The sequence below is a fragment of the Mus pahari genome, chromosome 5 (genome assembly GCF_900095145.1).
Source record: "Mus pahari chromosome 5, PAHARI_EIJ_v1.1, whole genome shotgun sequence".
NCBI classification, from domain to species: domain Eukaryota; kingdom Metazoa; phylum Chordata; class Mammalia; order Rodentia; family Muridae; genus Mus; species Mus pahari.
This window is the reverse complement of record NC_034594.1, coordinates 4,122,013-4,136,608: the sequence shown is the minus strand read 5'-3', so window position 1 is coordinate 4,136,608 and position 14,596 is coordinate 4,122,013. Positions and strand designations below refer to the sequence as shown.

Below are 14,596 nucleotides of genomic sequence, written 5' to 3'. Positions count from 1 at the left end.
GCTTACACACTTTTGCTTTAAGTATGAGTTAAATAGAAAAAGGACCAATGGTAAAGAAGAAAGTAAGAATTTAAGTTCTGCTCAGGAGCTATTAGAGGTTAAAAACCCACACCCAAACCCAAACCCACACCCAAACCCAAACCCAAACCCAAACCCAAACCCAAACCCAAACCCAAACCCAAACCCAAACCCAAACCCAACAAACAAACAAGCAAAACCACACATAACATAACCAGACCCCAGCTCTGAGGCCCTGCGGAATATGGGCCTGACTCGCCACCTTCTGTGTTTGGAGAACACAGCCCTCAGCAGCTACCCTATGTGGAGCATAGCATAAAATGTCAGAATTAACAATGGCATCTTTGCATTTTGTGTTTTAGGGAACACTCATGGCGACCCACTAGTTCATACACAGTGGGTGAATTTAGTCAGCTATTTCCCAGGATTTTCTCCTGGTGAGACAGACAGCCAAAGACTGTTGCCTGGGCTTAATGCAACATTCTCTGTTTTCATTGACAGTGTGAGAAATCCTAGGTCAGTGTTTTGTTCCAATAGCTGCTCTATTTATAGCAGTTTAAGATTAAAGGACTTGAACTGATGACTTGTGGGTATTTGAATCTTACAGTAAGTGTTCTTATGGGGAAGGTCTTGCCTTAGCAGCTGTGGTTGATTCAGCCCTAGAAGTTGTAAAAGTAGAGGCTCTTGACCAGGAAGATCAGGGTATGTGTATAACAGGACAGATTGCTTATGTTTTCAGCTTAATGGGGAAAGTAGATTTGCACATGCTGCTTTTCCTCAAACAGCTCAAGTTTCATTTTCTTTAGGAATACTTGAGTTTGTTTGTCTTCCTTCATTTACTTAGTTTTCTCTCTCATCTCTTTTGCCCAGGAGATTGCATCAACAGTTTGAAAGCTACAAGGAACAAGTGAGAAAAATCGGAGAGGAAGCCAGGCGTTACCAGGGCGAGCACAAAGATGATGCCCCGACGTGTGGAATCTGTCACAAGACAAAGTTTGCTGATGGATGTGGCCATCTCTGCTCCTATTGTCGCACCAAGTTCTGTGCACGCTGTGGAGGCCGAGTGTCTCTGCGATCGAACAATGTAAGTGTCCTGTGAACGCAGCAGGGGCCCAGGAGCTGAGCAAAGCTACCACATTTGCAAGCATGTAAATACATGTACAATCTGAGGCTGAGGCATGCATGTAATATGCACAGAAACACATCCTTCTGCGTTTTGAGTTTTTATAAGATGCAAGCCAGTGGGATAGTGTAAATATAGCACTGAATGAGATACTTTTCATATGTGTGGAACTTTATAAATGATTCCCATTTCAAGCCAAAAGCAGACCTGTCTAAAGCATTTATTTTTGAAATAAATGTAAACTTAGTATCACTAAGGATTATAATTTCAGAGTTACTATCAAGCTAAAAAAATACTGACAAGTTTATACTTGTCAACACACTTTTTGTAAGAAGTAGTCAAGTATTTAAGGAACATACGAAATAAACCTGTTTTTAAATGTTGGTGTTATGAGATGTATTCCTACCTGAAGCTGTTTCATAATTTTACTGAAGTAAGACCACGGTCTTCTCCTGTACCATCATTTTAAGTTAGCACAAATATTTTATGCTTAAGGTTCTAAATAAAAAAAAATTCTAATGTAACAGTACCCAGGACCATTCAAGACCAATATTAACAAATATCTACTGTAGAATATGTTTCATACATATTCTACAATTCATATTGTATTCAATTCATATTGAATTCACAGTGTAATGCAATATAATACATTTATAATCTCACATTTCCTGTGTTGCAACAGTAGAATTGTTTGCAGAGAAATCCAAATTAATTTTTTGGTTGAGATCTGTAGTACAATATTGATCAGTTGTGATTGTCACTGCCTTAAAAATTCCCCTGTAGTTATCCCAAGAACTTATCATGTTATCTAACTATGTGTAGAATATGATATAAACTTATTTTAAACCAGTAAAGCTTTAAGCACTCTTGAAATTCTTCTAATTTGGAAAAATCAGTTAAAATTGAGAACAAACTTTCCATTTGACTGGGTGTTAGTTGGTCATCTGAATTGTAGTAGGATATTCTAGACTCTCTTCCAGGGGGAATTACAACACAGAGTATAAAAAGTATATTTTATACTTCAATATAAGACTTGTGTTGTCTCTTAACAAGAGTGTCTTTAACTAAGACCAAGAGTAGTGATTATCCATTTGTACTTGTTATGAGAATTGGATAAAAATAATTTACACCAACATCACTTGTAGAGTCCACAAGATGTATTTATCAATCCATCTTCCTGCTATCAATGTTTGCAATCACGTACTTTGGAATAAACTTTTACAACACTTACCAGTCTGAAAGGCGCTGGCAGTGACAGTGATTGTTCCCCAGCAGAGAGGTTAGTGCTGCCTGAGGACTGGCAGCTGTTGAAGCTCATAAGCTTCCCATTACAGGGTTGAAAGTGGCCAAGTGCCACACAGTTGTCTGCTGGCATCTCGAAGTCGTTAGGGTCAAATTCAGGTTGTTTAAAGAAATTGAGCCAGGAAATACTTTTTTCTTTGAAGCCTCTCGTAGTTCTTTCCTCTTATAGTAAAATCACCCCAACTTGGAAAGAAATTTAAAGAAATAAAATGAAAGACAGCCCAGCCTAAAATGTTGTCTATGCACAAAATCACTATGTTGTATAAACCTGTTTTTTCCTATGATAAAATATGGAAATACTTATAAATAAATACTACTTTATTGTTATGGAATAAATCATGCCTAAAATACTTACATATTTCTGTTTATCTGTGACACTTTTTATTAGTAGATTTTTTTCCCTAAATTTTGTCTCTACCCATTTTCACTGGAATTTAATTAAAAAATTAGCATCAACATAATATACTTTTAATAAAGTGTTTTCAATAATAAGAGGCAACGTGATGAATTGACATTTTTCTGAATATTTCCTTAGTTTTTTGCTTTTGGAAGACTGCTTGTTATTTCTAGCATCTCGCTATTGATTGATGCCAGTGTTTAGATATTCCTGCCTCAGATTTCTTAGTGCTAGGATTACAGGTATGTATCAGGACACCTGATACGAAAGAATGCTTTAAATGTAGACCTACTAACCTCAGTTCTAAAGCTCAGGAACGGGGCCCAGTTCTTGCATCCAGTACATGGTAACACATGGTAAGACCTGTGTGTGTGCTTTCAGTATAGAGTTTGCTTTTTCAATAAGTGTTTTAACACAATGAAGAAATGTATTTGTTGTGATGGCATCACTTTGTTAATGTATGGCTCACTCTTGTTTCTCTTCTCTCTCTCTTCTCTCCCTGCTCTGCTTCCTTGGATGTTTTCCCAAAGGAGGACAAAGTGGTTAGAATCCATGCTTTCTTTTCTTTGATTTGATATACTGTATTTGTGCAAACTCAATTTGCTTATGAATCTGTTAATCCCAGCACTCGACAGTGCAGTTTTATATTGGGAAGAACTCTTCTCTAGTCTTGAGAATGAAACAGAGACAAACATCTAAGAACCAGACAGAATGCTACATTTGTATACAATGTTTGGGTAGACTGAATTCCTGGAAACAGTGAGAGATTTTGGTATAATTACCAGCCAACTTCCCTTTAGCTTTGGGATTTTGGTAACAATTTCATCTGTTTTAGGAACAGTCAATTTTAATGGGCTTCTGTGTACCTCCTGTGTACCTCTTAGGTGTAAAAGCTGGAGACTTAACACTTCACTGCAGGAGGAGACGAGGTATACAGACTTGGTACAGACAAGAGATCAAGTTCAAATCAAATATAAGACAAATCACAACGATGTTGCTTTTCCCTGCGACACATGGCATCATTGTCATGCTGAGCCACATTTTGCCCTTTTCTTAGCTCTTTTGTGTAACAGTTGTTCCTTGGGAATGAGAGATCACGTTTGACCCTCATCAACTCTAAGAGCCACAATGGTTTCTTGCACTTAGGAAAATGGGGTTCAAGTGGTGTCTACCTTCTGCATCTCTACTGTATACTCTGTATACCTTCCTCTGGTGTAAATGGTAACATCTTCAGGGATCATTCATCTCCCCAAGTGGCAAGGAGAAAAAGAATATTTTGGCTTCATACATCATTTTAGCTGCCTTTGTTAATATCTTTCAGATTCAAATGATATACAACAGTGTATGATGAGCAAGCCTGACTAAACTGCATATTAATCTGTGTTTTCAAACATCATGCTCATTTCTGGCCATTGCTTTTTCTACTTAAACAATGTTGAAAGTTTACACAGCATAGTAGGTTTTCACAGTAGGTGTATCGGAACCATTGGTTTAATGAGATGATACTGCTCACTAAACAAATTAACTGGGTAATATTATACATACAATTTAATAAATAGCATCATTTAGGACAAGTCCATATTTGAAAGTGGACTTGAATTGCTTCAGATAACAGAAAGGTAAGTATGCAATAATAATGTTGTTCAGACTCGAGGTAAAACCAGCTATTCCTGATGGCCTGGCTAGGTACATTGTACCTTTGACCGTCTTTCCATGACAAACAGTAGATTGTTTTAAACTTACTGGGATTCCTATGTCTGTTGCCTGAACAGTGAGGACCTAGGCAATGGGAATGCTTTAAAATACAATCACTTTCAACTATTTTTATTCACTTCGAGTTGAAAGCATACACCAATTGTCTTGTGTATAAACTACTCAGTCAAAATTTCTCTGAACACTTTTTATCCAATTAGCACTTCAGTGAATTAATGTTCCAGTCTAAGTTAAGTAATACTAGATTTTGTCCTCGGGTATGTTAAAGAGAATAACAGTATTTTAAAAACAGATTTGTTTAATTTTGTGACAGTGTGTGTATTTCTGTCTGTATGCATGCATGCACACATATGCAAGGGGTGCTGAGGAAACCATAAGGAAACCAGATTCCTCCTGGAGCTGGAGTTAGAGGAGGTTGTGAGCTGCTTGAGGTGGGTGCTGGAAACTGAGCTCTAGTCTATGGAAGAGCAGAAAACGTTCATAGCTACTGAGCTGTCTCCTAAGACCCAGAATGATTGGGCATTGAACCCAGGGTCTGAGCCCCACTCCTTATTTTATCCCCCAGAGCATGAGTATTTTACCAGTGGCAGAAAGAGAGAAAGAGAAAGAGAGAGGGGGTGGGGGATGGAGAAGCAGGAGGAGGAGGAAGAGATGGGAGAAAACAAAGAGGAAGGTGGGAAATAATGACTAAAACTTACCTTAAACCACACTTCATCAGTATGATAATGCTGAATTCGACATGGTCTAATAAATTGGCTTAAATGATTAAAGAAGACCTAAGGCTGTCTAATGTGTATCTATCTATATTTTATTAATTATGTCCAGCTAAATGATAATTACCATAATTTTTATTCCAGAACTATTAGAACTTCTTTGTTTTGAAACATTATCCTTACCCCAGGTCTTATCTAATAATACCTTAGGAGACTGTGAATTGCTCATAAGAAAGAACTGTCATACAGAATGACATTGATGTGGGCATGTATAATAGCTTATAATAGAAAGTGATTTTGTACACATGCGTACTTTCATTGTCAAAACTAAGATTATGTGTTTTATCTTGTTGAACACCCTCCTCCACCCATAAAATATAGGGATACTCTGAAATTTCCTATAGCCTGTTTAAATTAATTTTATCTTTTTTTTCTCTCCATTTGGTGGCAGAGGGTAGAATTTAAATCAATCCCTTGATAACACACACTTGGTGAATCTGGAGAATGAAGCCTCTAAATCAATTCCCTCATTTCCTATACATTTCCATCAGTCTTTTAGTGAGAAAGGTTGAATTATGAATAGAGCAAACAAAATGAACTTGTTACATTTTTAGTTTATTTTATTTTCAAATAGATGCATCAGGCCTTATGTTAAGAATATTTATTAAAAACATTTAAATTACTCTGCAAACAGAACCCTATCCATTTTGTTTTTTTCTCAAAATGTGAAACCAGTAGATCAATATCCTTTAAAATTTATATGTTAACATCATTTTCTATATTCATGATAATTCTTTCTATATAATATATAATATACATAATTATACATTTATTCATTACAATAAATAATAAGATGCTATGCTTAGGAGTCACTATTTTTAAATACTCCTTCCTATTACATTTTCATTGGTATTTTTAAAAATTATATTCGAGGCAATGTTGATAAAAAACAAGTGTGCTTTTGCTCTTTGAAAACCTTGTATTACAAGGTTTAACTTGAAAAGGGACAGTAAAATTTCATGTTAAGTTAGCCTTATCATAAGGTCTTATTTAAAGGATGGCTCATCCGGGCGTGGTGGCACATGCCTTTAATCCCAGCACTTGGGAGGCAGAGGCAGGCGGATTTCTGAGATTGAGGCCAGCCTGGTCTACAAAGTGAGTTCCAGGACAGCCAGGGCTACACAGAGAAACACTGTCTCAAAAAAACAAAAAACAAAACAAAACAACAACAACAAAAAGGATGGCTTATTCTTTTTTTTTTCATCTTTTTCTTTTTATTGGATATTTTCTTTATCTATATTTTAAATGTTAGTCTCTTTCCAGGTCCCCTCTCCAAAAGCCCCCTATGCCACTCCCCCTTCCCCCTGCAGCTAACACCCATCCACCCATTCCTGCCTTCCAATGCTTGCATTCCCCTCCCTACACTGGGGCATTGAACCCTTGGGCCCACTGATGTCAAACAAGGAGGATGGCTCATTCTTTTTTTTTTTTTTTTTAAGGTATTTTCTTTATTTAAATTTCAAATGTTATCCCCTTTCCTAGTCTCCCCTCTGAAAATCCCCTATCCCCTCCTCCTCCCCCCCCCTCCCCAACCCAGCCACTCCCTCTTCCTGGCTCTGGAATTCTGCTATACTGGGGCATGTAACCTTAAGAGGATCAAGGACCTCTTCTCCCACCGATGACCAACTAGGCCATCCTCAACTACATATGCAGCTAGAGCCAAGAGTTCCCCCCCCCTCCCCCACGCCCTGAGTCTTCTGTGACGGGTGGTTTAGTTCCAGGGATCTCTGGGGTCACTGGTTAGTTCATATTGTTGTTCCTCCTCGGGGGCTGCAAACCCCTTCAGCTCCTTGGGTCTTTTCTCTAGCTCCTTCATCGGGTACCCTGTGCTCTGTCTAATGGATGGCTGTGAGCATCCACTTCTGTATTGGTCAGGCACTGGCAGAGCCTCTCAGGAGACAGCTATATCAGGCTCCTGTCAGTAAGTTCTTGTTGGGATCTGCAATAGTGTCTGGGTTAAGAGCATAGAAAATACCCTTATGCATACATGCACAAAAGCACTGTATTCTTTAATTACAAAATAAGCAACTTTGAAGTTTTTCCCTTGCTAGAATTAAAAGCAACCAAGTCAGAAAATTATAACTATTTTAAACAAATGATTTGCATGATTGCATTAAATATTTATTATTATTGTGAAAAATATTCTCAAAGTTGATCGTATTTAGTCTGGAGGTGACGAGGCAGAGGGTTCTAGTATACAGACTTTACTCATTTGAAGGATATGATTTTTAAGAATTTTCTTGAGATCCATGTATTTTCTAGAAATTCTGAATTTTCTGACATTTCTCTTAAAAGTTCACCCCACAAAGATATTCTTTATTTAGATATGTTTAGAGTTATGTGGAAAATAATATATGTACAGGAGATATATAAGTAAAAATCTTAGATTATATCAAAAGAGAACTGAGATTATACGAGTTGGTTGGTTAGATTTCTCAAGTGTTTTCCTGGTTTTATTGAACATACTTTAAAGGGAATACAATGTGTAAGTTGCACACAGGAAAGCTGTGATTTCATGTGTGTTTGTATGTGCACGTGGAAGCCAGAGGTGTCTTTCTCTTTGCTCCTTCATTTTACTACATTTTATGACAGGGTCTCAATGTGTAACTCTGGCTGCCTGCAACTTTAGACCAGGTTGGCCTGGAACTCACAGAGACCGCCCACTCTCAAATGCTAATGCTGAGATTAAAGACCAGTGTCACAACATGTGGTTCCAACGTCTTGATACAGGGTCTCTCACTCAACCTGATTGTGCTATAGTTACTAGACAACAAAGTACAAAGAATCCACCTGTGCGTGCATCAGTAAAATGATTATAGATACAAGCCACCACACTGGCTGTTTAGGTCCTCATGTTTATGTGGTAAGCATTTTACTGAATGACCCAGCTTTCTGTCTCCAGATGCCTAGCTTTCATACAAATGTGTTTTAAGACTTCGATTCACTAGAGGCTGCAGAGATGGCTCAGCAGTTAAGAGCAATGGCAGCTCTTCCAGAGGACCTGGATTCAAATCCATCACCCACCCAGTGGCTCACAACTGTCTGTCACTACAGTTCCAAGGGATGTCTCCCTCTTTTGGTCTCTACAGGCACCAGGCATAGTCATGCAGGCAAAACACCCATACACATACAATAAAAATTCAAAAATTCACCAGTTTGGGTTATTGTTTGTTCTTTTAGGAATTTTTAATAGTTCACACTTAACACAGCTGTTCTGGAAATGTTTGATGATATTCAGAATCATTAGAGAATTTATAGGCTTGCTTGGTTTTGATCTCATTCACTTCCTTGGTGTATCTTTTAATAGTTATAAAATGTGTTTTAGAAAATTATAAAGTTCTATATTAAGACAAATAGAGCTATACTAGGTTGTAGAAAATGAGAATTTTGTATTGTGAAGAAAAGGGATGTCTTAATAGTTTCCACAGAGCATGCATATATATGTGTGTGTGTATGTGTGTGTGTATGTATACGTGTGTATATATGGATATGTATGCATATGTATATATGCTGGAATGATGTACTGAATTTTGTCTTCAGATATTGCATAAACCTATGTTTACATGCCTAGTTGTAGAATTTCTGGGTCTTATGATAACCCCATGTTTAAATTCTTGAGAAGTTCCCAGACTGTTTCCCAATGAAAGATGGTGTCAGCTCTTCTAGGTTCAGTCAATATTTGTCACTATGTCACTCTTATTCTCTCTTGCTCTTCCTCTGCCCCTCCCCCTGCACCTGCTCCTCTCTCCCTCCCTCCCCCGCCGTGTGTGTGTGTGTGTGTGTGTGTGTGTGTGTGTGTGTTTACTCATGTAAACATTGGATCCTGGGTGGGTGGGGATATTTACATGTGGAAGACAAAGGTCAGCCTCGAGAATATTGTAAGGGACAACCACCTTCTATTTCATGGAGTCTCTTAGTGGGTCATGTATCTTGCCTGTTTTTCTAGGTTGGCCGGCTAGGAAACCTAGGATCCGCTAAGTTCAGCTTCCGTAGGACATGGTTATGAGGGTTTGGGTTCAGGTGCGAGTCTTATGCTTGTGTGACAGGTACTATAAAGACAGCTGTTTATCAGACCCATGGTTTATCTTTTATCGTTTTCTTTAAATTAATTATATTCAGTATGAAGTGAAATCACATCTCCTTCATGGTTTTATAAAACTATTTACCACAGTTATATTAGTTTGATACCTTCAATGATAGTTCACTTTGACAGAGAGTTACAGTATTCTGGGAATAGGTTTCAGAGATAAAAATTCCTTGGATCCATGCTTTTTAAAAAGCTGACATACTTGCTGCATTGGAAATAGGTTCCTTAGTGGTCACTGTCACCTTGGCACTGAGGGACCCAAGCAGGAGGAGTTGGAGTTAAAACAAGCTCTTTACCGGAGTTTGATGCTGTCCTGAGCTTCAAGCAAGAGCCTATCTTCATGCTCCCCAAATCACTATGTTCAGATGGATTTCTGTTGAATGTATTACATCACCATTCTGTAAAAGCTATTCAAACAGATTTTCATAGCTCAGTGCTAATTCTTCTATCCTTGTATTCATCCTTATTGATTCATTTCTTATAATGAGAGTCATATACATAATTACTTTCCCTTTAAAATTATCTGTCTTTTCAGTAAACATGATTTTGTTGTTTAAGCATACCAATGTGCTTTCTGATCAGTGCAGTATAAAAGTTATTCATTATTAAAAAGAATCAACTGCATTCCATCACTAAGCTTAACCGAGCAGATAATTATGAATAAAGACTTTTCCCTGGATACCATTCACCCTGTCATTCATTCATTTTTTCTAGGATTTTCAAAAGATTTTTTTAAAACATGAATTGTTGAGTTCTGCATTTTATAGAAAATGCATAAACTCTTTTGTCCACTAATGTATTCTTTAATAAATTCAGCTTAAAGGTGCATATGTATATGTTGTATATGTTTGACTGACATTAAGTATAATACTAAATTGATATATAATAATTTTGGGAAATACTATATTTAGATATAATCATTTGGAAACTCTTTTACTAGTTTCTCTTCCCTCCATGTTAGTGTGCTGGATAATTGAACAGCCTGTTTTATTAACATTGCTGAGTATACAAGCCATTTAATGCCAAATGTATCTTTTGTCCATTTGCATACAAGGTCTAAGTCTGTAAGAGCATGATCATCCCTGAATTTCTGTTTATTAGGGCCTCTTAGAAGATATTCCTAAGACATACCAAGACCGTGTTTACAAAATATATACTACATTTTATGCAGTTTGAAAATAGTTTGACGATTTGAGATGTGTTCTGAATCTCATTACTATTAACTTGAAGTTAGGTATTTGGAAGTTAATAATGCCTTGCTTTCAAACATCCTATTACTCTAGATTTACTAAACAGAAGTATACATTGACAGTTTATTTAGTTGTTGTGTAATATATGTATGTAATACTTTCTGTATATAGAAATCCTTCAGTAGCCGATAGTATTGTAAATCTTTCATTTGTGTCTTTATAATGGTAGAGAAATAATTTTGTGTGTTTCATTAAGAGCATCTGGGTTGTAAAATAATGTATCTCCATAAAAATCAGTCAAATGCTTTTAGTGACAATAAAGTGTCATAGCAGAAGATTACATGGTTAAAGGAGAAACATTATGCTTTGTGAGTCTTTAGTTAATTCTAGGGAATTGAACATGTGTCTCTTAAACTGCATAAAAGCTGACCAACCATGGCAGTCATTGGTGTACAGTTCAAACCATCAATATGAGCCAATTCACATATATAAGGAAAAGGCATGCAGCATATATTTGAAAAAAAAAAAAAAGAATATCTTCAAGTGAGTAAATAAAAGTGGTCAAGCCAGGCATCACTGGGACATGGGACCCCAAAGAAATTTTAATTTACTCAAACTCTCTAAGACCTTTTAATCTTTAATCTTACTAATTTTTATTACTGTCTTATTGTGTTTCAAGTGACAGTCTTCTTAAATCCATACATTTCATTTCTTCGTGATATTCACAGTTCCTATAGATGCCTAAATCATCAATGTTAATTTTACTTAGCACAGAGACTCTTGTTTCCCAGCTGATGAAGGTCTGCTTAAAAGGCAACCCCAATGCCTTTCCCTGTGTGAGATGCTCCGGATGTCTCACAAAGCTTTCTGAATCTTTTCTATTTATACTATTTAACACATTCTACTGTTGTGAAACCTTGGCAGGTTTGCACTTCATGATGAATACGTCATTTGACACACCATATGTAGCTACATTTTATTGCAGGGTCAGTGGTATTAAATGGAAATTAAATGAATTTTATATGTGATAAGTGTTATTATCACTAATACTTATTAGACTACTCTTCTTGACACTACTAATCTTTTTTAGGTAATATATAAATGCTATCAGCTGAAGTGGCCTCTCATTTGTATTATGCCAGGAGACTGTGTCTCCATTTTTTTCAAGAGCTGTCTATCCATATTCTTCTGGAGGTGGAGAAATCAAAACACTGTGTACCTTTCTTAGTGGTTAGCAAGTATATATTTTTAATTTTCCCTATTCATTTCCAGTCATTTTTTCTTTCTTTGTTTTCTATCTTTTGTTTGTTTTCAATGTTTGATTGCATGAAAGTCAGAATATTAAGATGGGTTATTAAATATTATATAGAAAAAGTACTAGGATGCCTAAAATAAATTAAGAAATTTTATAACCAGTGCATCTGGGTCTCTATGTCAAGTCTAATCTTTTTACAAAAAGAAGACAAAACAAAAATAAAACAAAATATTTTTGAGTCTTTTTTTTTTTCTAAATTTGTCCAACTTCCTGTTAAGAGAAGAGCTGAACAAAGTGAAAACTAATGGTTTCTCAATGCTCAACATTTTTGCATTTTGCCCTCAGCTGTGGTGATTCCCTTGTTAGCCATTGCAGGTCCTCTTGGCATTCTCATGGGTTAGGGTTAGGGGTTAGTGTTAGGATATGGTTAGGGGTTAGGGTTAGGGTTAGGGTTAGGGTTAGGGTTAGGGTTAGGGTTAGGGTTAGGGTTCCATGTTAGGATTGGGATTAGGTGTTGTGGTTATAGTTAGGTGTTAGGGATAGGTGTTTAGTGTTAAGGTTAGGGTTAGTGTTAGAATTAAGATTAGGGTAAGGGTTAGGGTTAGGGTAAGGGTTAGGGTTATAGTTAGGCGTTAGTGTTACGCTTAGAAGTTCTGGTTGGGGTTAGGTTCATTATGGTTATAGTTATGGTTAGGGTTAGATTTAAGGGTTAGGGTTAAGGTTAGGGGTTAGTGTTAAGATTAGAGTTAGGGTTAGAGTTAGGGTAAGGTTAGGGTTAGGGTTAGGGTTAGGGTTAGAGTTATGGTGAGGTTAGGGTTAGGGTTAGGGTTAGGGTTAGAGTTAGGGTAAGGTTAGGGTTAGGGTTAGGGTTAGGGTTAGAGTTATGGTGAGGTTAGGGTTAGGGTTAGGGTTAGGGTTAGGGTTAGAGTTATGGTGAGGTTAGGGTTAGGGTTAGGGTTAGGGTTAGGGGGTTAGGGTTAGGGTTAGGGTTAGGCTTAGGCTTAGGGTTAGGGTTAGGGTTAGGGTTAGGGTTAGGGTTAGGGTTAGGGTTAGGNGTTAGGGTTAGGGTTAGGGTTAGGGTTAGGGTTAGGGTTAGGGTAAGGTTAGTACTGCTGAGTTTCCTTTGCCCATCTTTCCCATCTTTTTTTTTTCTTCTTCATCTTCATTTTTTACTTCAAAGTATCAACACTGATTTTTGCACAAGGAGTTCTGTGTCTCCGGGAAGCAATTTTTTTGGATATCAGTTGGCCTATGTACATTAAAAAAAAAACCCTTTCAGAATACTCACAATTTTGTTTGTTTGTTTGTTTGTTTTTCCTGAAAGTTCATCCAAAATACTTCCGATCCAGTATTGGTGTTCCTTGGGAACCATTTGTTCCAATATCGCAAAGACAAAAACAAAAAGCAAAACAGTCTCTAAAAAATAACATTTTCATTAGTGTTCCACCCTTGAAATTTGAAACATTAGGTGTTGCAAGTATTTTTTCCATTGCATACCTTTTTAATGATACCACCAACATTGACTGTATATATATATTTTGTTTGTTCTTTTGTTGTTTTCAAGCTGTTTGAAGATTAAAATACCAAATTTTCTAAGTTGGAATTTAGTTCTGAAATTTTGACAATTTGGAAAATTGCAATAAATAATGTAATGTCTGACTTTAAAATAAATGTCAATATCTTTGCTAATTTAATAATACCTAGGAACTGAGTTTTAATAATAACATTCTAGAAGAAAAATTAAAAATGTTTGTATGATCAACAAAAACAACTACAAACACCTGTTTATAGAATATTTTTAAAATTATTTTTTATCTTATATACAATCAAATGAAGTATTCTTTCTTTGTGTCTTATTTTTGAGACAGGCTCTCATATATCCCATGCTGACCTCAACTTCTAGTCCAGACTGTCTGTGAACTCCTGAGCTTGCTTTCATCTCCAATCGCAGTAAATACAGTTGTGAGCCACTGTGCCCATCTCTCCTCCTGACTTTTTAACATTTCCTGGCTTAATAGAATGATTGGCACATTGATAAAATTTACTAACCGTCTAGGTGCAAGTACCTACAGTAGAAAAGTAAATGCTAAATATGAACAAGATATTCAAATATCCACAAATTGAAGTCATGATATAAGTGTTGTACCAACACATGCTTCATGAAACACACTTGCTTCACTTCAGGTCACAATACCTAGACACAAGCAAAATAATTTATTTTATAAAAATCTCATAAAATATTGCTATTATCATATGAAATATTACTATTTCAAACATCAGTGAAGTCTTGCAGTTAATTTTCTCCAGTGTATCTTGAAATATTTAAGAAGGAAGAATTTTGGAGGTGTATCAACACACCCCTGAGCTTGGTATATCAACACACCCCTGAGCTTGATATATCAACACACCCCTGAGCTTGGTATATCAACATACCGCTGAGCTCTGGGTATTTTCTCATTGGGAGAATAAGCTTTTTTGATACCTGGAGAAAATGAGCAAAAAAAAAAGTTTAACTTGGCGCAACTTAGTAGATATATGCCAACCCAGACGTGCAGCTTGGTGATTTGTATGTGTATTTGTCATTTAATTAGTATATCAGTTAAAATACTCTGCAGGGTGCTTTGTGACATGCCTTACTTCTTGGAATATTTCCACACTGTTATCACACAAGTCAGTCCCGATAAGGGTCTGTACAGGCACAGATGAAAAAGCAAGGCTACAGTTTAGTAATTTTCTGT

The 14,596-nt window shown here is 36.6% G+C and overlaps 1 protein-coding gene across 27 annotated transcripts in view; it reads left to right on the top strand.

Annotated features, from left to right (window-relative positions):
- The window catches only part of Rims1 (regulating synaptic membrane exocytosis 1), a 480,520-nt gene that overhangs the window by 202,488 nt on the left and 263,436 nt on the right, over nt 1-14,596 (top strand). For 26 of the 27 annotated variants that reach the window (XM_029538285.1, XM_029538283.1, XM_029538282.1 and 23 more), the window contains 2 exons: nt 889-1,102; nt 3,371-3,382. In XM_029538285.1, the coding sequence (XP_029394145.1) occupies nt 889-1,102; nt 3,371-3,382 (226 nt within the window). The remainder of the gene's footprint in view (nt 1-888; nt 1,103-3,370; nt 3,383-14,596) is intronic. The other variant, XM_029538265.1, reaches the window with a different exon arrangement.